Here is a 10,928-nt window from a genome sequence, read left to right on the forward strand (position 1 = left end):
CCCACCCCCTCCCTCCTCACCCCTGGCTGCCCCCACCCCTCGAAGCTTTGCCCTCTCGGGGCAGGGAGCGGGGGCGGCCGGTGCGGCCCTTCCCAGCTCAGCCCGGCCGGGCAGGGAGGGCCGGGGAGGGCCCCGCCGGCCGCCCCCCCAATACCCCCCCCGCCCCTGCTCCCTGCCCGCCGAGCCCGCCCCGCTCCGCCGGGTGCCGGTGGCAGTCGGATCGCGTAGCGGTGGCGGGATTCCTCACGTCGGGGCGGCACGGTGATGGGCGGTGCGGCTCTATCGGGAGCGCTGTGGCTGGGATTGCTGTGGGCCGGGAGCGGGGCCGGGGGCAGCTGTTCGGGGAAGTGCTGCGAGGGCCGGGACGCCGCTTGTATCGGCGAAGGATGGAGGGAGGGAGGGGGCTACGGGACTTGTTACTGCGACGGAGGATGCCGGCGAACCGGGGATTGCTGCCACGACCACGGCCAGGCGTGCCCGGGTAGGTGCGTCCGATCCTCCACCCCCTGGGCCTGTGAGGGGGTGGAGGGGGAGTCGGGCTGGTCCGCATCCCGGAGCGACCCCTCCGGGAGAGGCGGGCAGGGGGGACGAGGCTGAGCGGGGATCCCCCGGGCAACCCTGTCCCTTTCTCCAGGTGTAGTTAGCTGTTCGTTTGCCGGTGCTCTGCGGGCTGGTAGGTTTATTTGAGTTCGGAGACGAGGAGTACGGTAAGGGTCTCAGCTGTGAGGGGCTCGGCGTGGACAAATTCCTCCCCGGTATCACCAGCCTCGGGACCGGGACCGGGCTGGAGCTGCGTGAGGGCAGCAGCAGGCACAGAAGTGGGAAGAGAGAGTTTCTCCCACACTAGAAGTTTTCAGGGCGTCTGATCAGCTGCAGTACCGGCAAAGCCTGAAGCTATTTTCCCTCTAAAATGCGATGTTACTTTTCACTCCCGCTCATCCCAAATGCACATTGATTACAGTGGGGATGTGGGACTGCAGACAGGGAGATTTATTTAGCACTGCTTGTGTCTCTGCACTGATTCCTCATGACAAAGAAATGCCAGTGAAATAATTGGGGAAATCCCCAGGGTGAAGTTTCATCCTCATCTATAGGGGCAGAAATCAGCAAGGAACCTTCATGAGGGCAAGGACTTCAGCACGAGTGTAAGGGAACTAGTGAGAGGGTCTGGGCTGCAGGTGAAGGCCTGGCTCCCGGGATGTGGGGAGCAGTGGCAAGGAGGGGAAAGTGTCCCAGTTCCACCAAACTGGACTCAGCATCCTTGTAGGTATTTACTCTTTCCGTGGTATTTCTATCCTTTGTGATCGTGGGACGCTGCCTTCTCTTTACAGGTGCAGCACTAGTGCTCAGACACCTTAATGTCTCCTCCCAGCTGGCTGGATGAACACCAGCCTATAGCCAAAAAGCCCTGAGTCTCTGCCGCACAGTCCTGCTAATTAGGGTGTAGTTAGCAGGCTCAGCGCTGCGCTGACACGGCCACACAGCTTTGGGACCCAAGTTGGCTTGTGCCTGCCTGGTTTGGGAAGGGGGGAGTATGACTGTCCTATGGTCTAGACCCATCTTAAGTGATGCAAAGCTGCACAAAAAGACTCAGCAGAACAGAACTCTGATCCCAGGTCTCCAGAAGAAACAATCAGTTCTCTGACTGTTAAATAATCTCTTCATAATAAGATGGCGTGGGGGGTGGAATGCACCATGAGGTCTGACAGAAGGTAGCATCTGTAAAATGAGCATTTTTTAATATATTGGTCTTTTGTTCAGGAAAATCAGCAGGGCGAGAACAGGCAAGCTGCTTGCTTGTCATACAGTCACAGCATACTGCTTTTCAGTAGATCAAAATGTTTTTGATACTGGAGTGTAAAAGAAGGACACTCCCAAAGGTGCATCGTGTGAGCATGACAACAGAGCTGTGATCGGATACAAATCTCTACACTCGTCAAAAAGAAGCTCAAACTGGTGCTTGAAAAGTTCTGGTTTAGTCACTTTTGTTGCTATGACTTCTGGCACGACTTCTGGCAATGCCTTATGGTTATCAGATAGTATTTTTTGTCTCAGGCTCAGTGGAGATCGCCTCAAAAGGCATGAGATGTATGCTTGTGCTGCCACTGTCCTGCACCCTGCACGGACGGTGGGTACTCTAGATCCAGCAGGAAGACAAGAGTCTTGATGAAGTCTGTCTGTCTCTCCTTCACCAGAGATGGAATTTGACAGTCTCTGGTGTCCCAGTTCAGGGCGCTAAGCCCCATTTCTGTTTCCTCAGTTACCCCTTTCTGGCTGGCTTGTGTCCCTGCGTGGCCTCGCTGCCTGGCTCTGCAAGCACCACTGCTGCTGCAAGCAAAGGGAGCCGGGTGTTTTGTATGGGTGTAGCATGGCAGGGCAGGACTTTGGCAGCCTGACAAGGTGGTCGTAGGACTCACCCCAAACCTATCAAAGTGGTTACAAGAAGTTGTTATTTTGAAGGCAAAAGGCCATTTGTACTTTCTATTGCAAGCAGTCAGCAAGTTCTGTTTTGTATAAACAGAAATTCCAAATAATTCTGGTTTGTATCAACGTAGACAACTATGGCTGCAAATTTCAAAGCTGCTTTTGTTCCTGTTGGATGTTGAGGTCCCACCACTGAGAGCTTCTAAATTCTTATAAACGGGTTTAATGACACCAAGGGTTTTTATTGGCACAATGAGCCCTGAAATACCATTTTAAATGTAGAGCTCAAAAATTAAACCCAGAAATGCAAAGAAAGGTGGCCAGTGGTTCCAGAGCCTGTTAGTCACCCTGTTTGCCACTCATGACTTCAGCACCTGCTGAAATGACATTTCATCCTTTTGCAAATATTTAACAGGACAAAATATTTGGGGAGAGTGCCCCAAGTGTATGTAATCAAAGAAAGTGTTAGGAATAACATAGAGCCAGTTCTCCAAAATAATGGAAACCACTGAAGGGAGGGGTATCCTGAAGCTGCCAATGCCATGGTTAAATTCTGTCATTCCTAAAAACTGCAGTAGGTCTGGTACTTTATAAACAGATGGCTCAACAGAAGTGCCTGGGCTGCTGAGCTGAGGTCCAAGGGGTTTAAAATATATTTCTTTACAGGCCTTCTCAAGTAGATTTCCTTATAGTTCTAACAATGAAAAAAGAGTATTATTGTACATAGAGAACATTTTAAATAGAAGCTACTGTACAACGAGAAAGCCTGGAAATGGAATGACCTCATCATTTGAATGTAAGTGGTTACTCTGAAAACAATCTGCATATCCTTATACAACATATGTTGTGCAGTGATTCAGAGAAGATACTGTAATCCTCTTTTTTCCACAGATGGGAAAAAAATAGTGTGGCACAGAAAATAAGTCCATGATTCACAGTGCTGTAAATGAAAAAGAAAAAAAAAAAGAAAAAAATCCTGACCATTCAAGCTGTGTTTCATAGGATAGCAATGTAATTCTTCTGTGTCCATTTCAACTTCCAAGCATCTTACTAGCTTCCACATTTTGGTAGGTACCTGAGCACAAATCCTGTCCTTCAGGTTCATTTGACCTGCATCCTTCTCACTGTTTGAATGAATCATCACCTACTATCAAAGTAAGCTGGATGTTTAGCCTGGAGAAGAGGAGGCTGAGGGGAGTCCTTATCACCACCTACAATTACCTGAAAGGAGGTTGTAGAGAGGTGGGCGATGGTCTCTTCAGCCAGGTGACAGGAGACAGGACAAGGGGAAATGGCAAGAAACTGCACCAGGGTAGGTTCAGATTAGATGTTAGGGGAAAAAAAACCTGGAAGAGTTGTCAGGGCCTGGAACAGGCTGCCCAGGGAGGTGGCTGAGTCACCATCCCCAAATGTGTTTAAAAGACCAGTAGATGAGGTATTCAGAGATATGGTTTAGCATAGGACAGTAACAGTTGGACTTGATGATCTTAAAGGTCTTTCCCAACCTTGTAATTCTGTGATTTGGTGATTCTGATAATAACACAGACACCATAAAGATGCAGCTATGGGTCCCTGATACTTCATTTTGTATTTCATGAGATGGCACCATTCCTTTTATTTCAGCTCTGAGACCCATCTCTGTCATGCTGGGGAATTTGACATCTTTCCAGTGAGACACAAAACTGATGTATTGTCCCTTAATAGTTGTTGGATACTGACTGCAAGAGTGATGTTATCATCCCACTGGCTAAATTCCATTCTAGCAACCCAATATTCTTATTATTCCACATGACTAAGGCAATTCATACTTCTTATTCTAAATCTTGATGACCATCGAATTGCCATGTATTGCTGCAGATGACCAATACTTAACTGTCAGCTTGGTTTAATTCCAGCAAGACACAAAGTCATCGCTTTATTTGTTATGCAGCTACCCAGTCCCTCTGGGAGTTTTCTGCGTGGAAAATGTGATCTTAGGCCCGATGTTATCTGCATAGCAAGGTGCTAATATGGGGTTAAAATTATGTAGATGTTCTTCCTTCTGTTCATTCATACAGCCAGCTTGGAAGAGAGCCAACAGATAAGGACACTGGGCTCCGTGATGCTTACTGACTGTCCTGTGGGTACTCCAGGTAGAATTACAAAGTGTTATGAAGTATTGAAGTATTGGCAACCAGTGGGGGAATGGTATGAAGCTGTGGCAGGGGAGGTTTAGGGTGGATATCAGGAAGAGGTTCTTTGCTGAGAGGGTGGTCAGGCACTGGAACAGGCTCCCCAGGGAAAGGGTCACAGCACTGAGCTTGGCTGAGTTCAAGAAGCGTCTGGACGATGCACTCAGTCACATGCTCTGACTTGTCTGGCCCTCTGTAGAGCCAAGAGTTGGACTTGATGACCCTTGTGGGTCGCTTCCAACTCGGAGTACTCTACGATTCTGTGGTTCTAACGTGCATGTTCTTTAAATCAAAAAGGTGTCACAGGCCGTAACTAGTCTGAAGGTTTCAGCAGTTGCCAAAGAAATACCACAGAATGCAAGACAAAACATTTGCAGCCAGTGGACTGTGTTTGTTGTGATTTAGCCCTGACCAGCAATTAAGCACTGCTCTGGTGGGATGGTGGAAAGAATCAGAAGAGCAAAAACGAGAGAACTTGTGGGTTGCGATACAGCCAGTTTAATAGCACATACAAAAAAGGAAGATAACACAATAATAATAATAATAATAATAATAATAATAATAATAATAATAATAATAATAATAATAATAATAATAATAATAATAATAATAATAATTTGATAAACAGCACAATTTCTCTCCACCCAAAGCCAATGCTATGTGAAAGCCCCCAATTTCCCCTCAAGACCCCCGAACTATCCAGGCTCTCAGCCCACATGTGCAAGCAGAGCAAAACAGGGAATTCATTCACCACTTCTCATCAGCAGGCAGGTGTTCAGCTGCACAAGACCCTCAGCTGCTACACTAGGGCCCCCAGCTGCCACTCCAGACACCCCAGCCCACTCCAAGTTATAAATGGAAAATGATGTCATCTAGGATGGAAGATCTCTTTGGCCAGTTTGGGTCAGCTGCCCTGCCCACATTCCCTCCCAACTTCTTGGGTGCCCCCCAACTTCTTGTTGTCAGGGCAGTGTAAGAAGCTGAGAATTCCTTGACTGCTGGGCAATGACTAAAAACATCAATATGTTATCAACACTGTTCTCAGCCTAACTCCCAAACACAGCACTATGCCAGCTACCAGAAAGAAAATCAACTCTATCTCTGTTGAAACCAGGGCAATTCTATAGTTGGGAATGAGCCTTAAAAGTTACATTTTTAGTACATTATTTAGTAAGTTTGAATATAAAGCTCTATCTAGACCTGTGACTTTGCACAGGAACACAATGCTATACACATCTCTGCATTGTTCCAACACTAAACAAAAGCAAAATTATAATCAAAAATTGTTTTTTGCAGCAAGGACTGTGGAGCAGGACATGCTGTGTTAAAACAGGGCAACAACTCTGTGGCAGTGGAAATTATTTCAATGTAGAGGAAAAAAGGAATCAATCTGAGAGGAAATGAGAGGGGTGAAAGTCTTCCTGAATTCTGTCACTTTATGTTCCAGCCTTTAAACAAAATCTGATGGTGTAGGAGCTGCCAAGATGGGTGGGTCAGGCCACTAGATAATCCATTGTCTAGATAATCCATGAGCTGTTTTCGTTTGGGGCTACAGCCATACGCTGCAGAAGAAGGTACAGAAGAATCTCACAGCTGTAGTGAAAGGTTTCCATGAGGAGCTGATTCTTTCTGGGCAGGGAATGGAATAGGGAGCCAAGATCTGTAGGCAGGTTTGAATTTTAAATTTGAAGATGCAAACTCCTAGAATAGCATTTAAACACCTACAAACAAAATTATGTCAGAAAGAAAAAAAAACAGGCATAGAAGCACAGAAACATTAAGGTTGGAAAAGACCTCCAGGATCATCCAGTCCAACTGTCCCCCCTACCACCTGTGTTACTTACTAAGCCATGTCCTTCGGTACCTCATCCAACATCCTGAGGGACAGCGATTCCACCACCTCGCTGGGCAGCCCGTTCCAATGCCTAAGTATGGTCTTACTACTCAAGGTTTTGAGAGCACTTGAGATAAAACAGAAGTCTTGACTACAAGCAATGTTTTAATACTGCTTTGCAGCTGTGCCGTGTGTTGTGGGGGAGTGGAGTCATTGGAGTGGCTGCGCAGAGCAATGCCAACCTCACCTGCGGATACGCAGGCGCTACGTGCTGCAGGAACCTAAAAACGGTGGGGAGCCCTGTCCAACTCTAGAGGAGAAGGCCGGCTGCCTGGAATACCTGACTTACCAGGGAGAGGACTGTGGCCACGAACATGGTATTCTCTCTTCCATATATCTGTACATTGTGCCTATCAGGGCCTTCACACATTTTACTGATATTAACAGGAACACAGCCTCCCCTCCCCCCACCCCTCCGAAGGATCTACCTGCACCTAGCTGGTTAAAAATACAATCTAGACCCTTACTTTCTACTGGCACATCGCTCTTCATTCCATTTTTTTTGTTTTTTCTACTTGGGCTTTACTTAATTGCTATTAAGGAAACAACTAAGCTGCATACAGTGCTTCAGTTTCTTGACTTAAGCCCCTCAGTAAGTATCGAATTCTCTCTGTGCCAAGTTAGAACACAAATTCAGTACAAAACAGGAAAGAAAGCTCATTGTAGGATTCCAGCACATCCTATTTCCTCACAGACTAGATGGCATGCATTTCTAGCTACATTTCTTCTGAATTAGGGGAGAGCTTAGCTGTAGGGAACAAGCTTGAGGTTCTGATTTATCACTTTTTCAGTAACATCAGTCTGCATCACCATCCACAAGCTCCTGATTCATTCACTCACTGTTACAGTAATTGAAATATGACTCAAGTGTGTTTTGCTGCCTTACTGTAACCGTTTCCTTCCTCAGTCCCTGCTTTCATAACTACTTCTGAATATGGTAAAGAAAGAAAACGACGAGCAGCATTTTCTCCCTGGTCTTCAGACAAAGAAGATGCTGGGTAATCTCTTTATCATATGCATGTGGGTCATCTTGTTCAACAGAAAATAACTGTCAACAGAGAAAAATGTAATTAAATTTGCATTAAACAATAAGCTATAGCTTGTACTGTTTTTCTCTCCTGCAGTTCATTTGCATGTTCTAGATGTTGTTTTTTGTTACTTGTTAATTGTCCTGAATTAGACATTGGGGTCACAGCAAAACCAGGGATAGCTGCTTCTGAATGTATCCCCAAGTGGAAGTCTGAGAAATCAGACAGGTCTCAGAACAAACAAAATGAGCCGAATGTGATTAGTTTTGGGAGACTTTAGTTTTTTTAAGTTAATTCACACAAGCAGTAAAAATTTTTGTTTGGTTTACCAATGGAGATGAAGGGTATCTTAGCCTGCTACGAGGTCTGTAATGCCCCTACTGCTTTACCCTATGCTACTTTCCCCAGAACAATAAAGCCCATTGCTGTTAAAGCCTCTTCCGTTTTCTTTTAGCAGCATTGAAAAGCCTGGGCTACTAAGATTTGTTCTTCAACATAATTAAAGTATATAGAACACAATCAGAAAGTGAGATTATACATAAAGCAGTGGTCTGGGGCAGTTTGTGGGAAGCTTTAAAGAATCAGCTCATTAGGGTCAGAAACAGACTTGTCAGCAATGATGATGTCTAACCTGCACTTCACAACTACCACCTGCATGCTATGCAGGTACGTTTAAAATGCATACCTGGCGTGTGCTTTATCTATCACGACTAATTTAGTACTTTTCCTTCTGAGCAGGTATTGCGTGGAATTTAAAACGGAGTCACTTTCACAGTACTGTGCTCTGGAGAATCGGCCGTACGCTCGGTGGATGCAGTACCTACGAGAAGGACACACCGTGTGTGTGGCTTGCCAGCCCCCAGCAATGAATGCCGACACGCACCGCTGCTCTGGAGATGGCCAGAATGCAGATGGGTAAAGAAATCCGGTTTTGTGCTGTCTCTTCTGTAGCAAAACACAGCATGGCAGTTAAAACTGCTCATGGTCTCATTAAAAGCTGTATGTATTTACTATAGCTAAAAAATGAAACAGCTCATATCACTTGAAGAGTTCAGATTTACCCTTTCAGTTCTCAGAGAAATTGCTTTTAAAACCTAGAAAAACTGGGAAATAATTTCAATATTAGAGTTCAGTTCTCTGAATGTTTTATTTACTGTTGTGAAGGGATGACCAGCTTCTGTGGTGCAAGAAGTCTGTTTACAGCTACGGGCACTTTTACTTAAAAACCCTATTTCCTGCCACAATCCAAATCCCATTTCAGGTTCAGCAGTGGTGGATCAATACTCCTATCAAACCTGTACATCTGTTTTCTAGAACAGTGACTCTGAACACAGACATTTAATATTCAAAACCATTTTTATTTGATCTATAAATTAAGATGCATACTACTTAATACCTGTACAACCAGCTACTTAATCCACCATGTTTACTATACTTAGGAATACAGTTCCAGCTCCAGAATGTATTTTAAGAGCTAGATGAGCTAATTAAGTTCTTACATTATTAAGCAAATCTAATGTTCTGACATATTACACAACATAACATAGTAACATGAAATATACAGTCTTCAGAGTTAATTCCTTGTTTATTGTCACATTTCAGAAGTAAAATCTTACACTGGGAAGCAGTTGGCAACTCTCAGTGCCAAGGAACCTGGAGGAAGATTCGACAACTGGAACACTGTTCATGTCCCCTTGTGCATAGCTTTATTTTTACATAAGAGTTTAATAGACCTTTAAAACAGTAATAACAAAAAGATTCAAGATTAAGAAATTTAACACCAATGCCAAGAAACCTACACCTTGCTGCTGCATTTTCTGGAACCTAAACAAACTTTAAAGGAGTCAGAAATTCAGAAGAAGTATTCTGGGAATCTCCCCCTGCTTTAATATAAAACACTAAGAATGATCTTTGTATTGGAACACTAGAAGCATGTTTCCATGTTTCCCTTTTGTAATTAAAGAGCTAATGCTTCTGATCATGGTTGATGCTTTTCTTAAAGTTCCCATTCTTTAGTGGCCAGAGTCCTGTTTACAAGCACTGCTCCCATCAGCAGTGAACCAGTCAAACATTCTCAAATCTGAGAATAGTTACTGTCACTGTTAAATTGTAAGGGTGAAAAAAAATTAAAAAGTTTGAGAGCTAAAACTGGATTTAATTTTAGACCCTTTGTTCCTTCTTAATATCATCTGGACAGTTGTTTATACTACAAATGGGTAAGTATTCTTCCTCTACACTGCATGTTTCATGTCCAGCCACCCTCATAAAGATGTAAGGCTAGTAAGCATTGTTAAGGAAGTAGTCTTGCTCAGAACTTCATGTCACTGATACACAGTGTGAACTTGGTGGCAGGAGAATCTAAACAGGATTTGTGACTAGAGCCTTGGCAAACGCTAAAAATAAATCACTTGTTACCTGTCAAACTGCTCACGTATAATGATTAACACAGAAACCTGCAATATTCGAGCACTGGCAGAGCTGCTATGCAGGTAGCTCAGATCCTTGTTTTGTTAAGCGTTATGTACTTAGACTCATTGTAGCAGCATTAAAGAGGCTGCACATTGCACTTCTGCACTTGTCAGATACCTGCCACGCCTTCTTTTTCAGTTATTGGCTTCCAGCTGCTCTAGCATTTATTGCTGAAGGACAAAGCCTCTATTTAATCAAGATCCTGAAATTCACAGTGTTTGTTAAAAAGAAATTTTATCTTAAGGTTTAGAAAATTTACTGTCCGGCAGCATCTCTGTGGAACCTAGAGACTTGCTGCTGCTTCTAATGGCTGCAAGAACAAACTGTAGCGTCTGGTATCAAGAATGGGGAAGGTGACCTGGGTGAGGTCCTCTCCACAATAACAACGTGAAACAAATCTTTGAAACTGGACTTCACCATTTTATCTTGATGCAAGGAGGCCTCCAAAACAGAAACCAGTGATTATCTGAACACTTCCTGCATACGTCAGCCTTCAAGAATATATCTCTTCCTTTGTATAGAGTAAAAAAAAACATGAGAGGTTTATTTTATTATGACCAGTTTGGACAGATGCTTGTAAGTTTCTTGTAAATTCAAAGTTTTATCTAAGGCCAAGGGTACAGAACAAATCTGAATTGGAAGAGACTTCAGTTTCAAAAGAATGGTGTGATATGTTCAAGACTCGAGTATGACAAAGCAAAATGCAGGTTTTCTGAGGTGGTCTGCCACAGTCGGTCATGAGCAGAACATTCCTTTTAGAGCTTTAGCTTTCCCTATCTAGAAGAAACCATTTTTCAAGACAAGGTAGGTAGCACAAGAAAATCGAGAGATGTTAAGATGTGAGATAAAAAGTAGTATTATGCCAATAGACATAAGCTCAAAAAAATTACCCACCTAGAACCGAAGCCTAATTCTTTAAAAAACCCCACAATCCTCAAAACC

The 10,928-nt window shown here is 44.3% G+C and overlaps 1 protein-coding gene across 1 annotated transcript; it reads left to right on the forward strand.

Moving 5' to 3' along the window:
* Positions 1-264: 264 nt before the first annotated feature.
* Positions 265-9,237, forward strand: SBSPON (somatomedin B and thrombospondin type 1 domain containing; the record flags this gene model as incomplete). Its single annotated transcript, XM_084260098.1, has 5 exons — positions 265-481; positions 6,612-6,806; positions 7,397-7,487; positions 8,256-8,432; positions 9,120-9,237. 5 exons carry the CDS (start codon positions 265-267, stop codon positions 9,235-9,237), a joined length of 798 nt encoding a protein of 265 aa, XP_084116224.1.
* Between the last annotated feature and the right edge of the window lie 1,691 nt (positions 9,238-10,928).

This window comes from Gallinula chloropus (assembly GCF_964237585.1).
Source record: "Gallinula chloropus genome assembly, chromosome: 2".
Taxonomy (NCBI): domain Eukaryota; kingdom Metazoa; phylum Chordata; class Aves; order Gruiformes; family Rallidae; genus Gallinula; species Gallinula chloropus.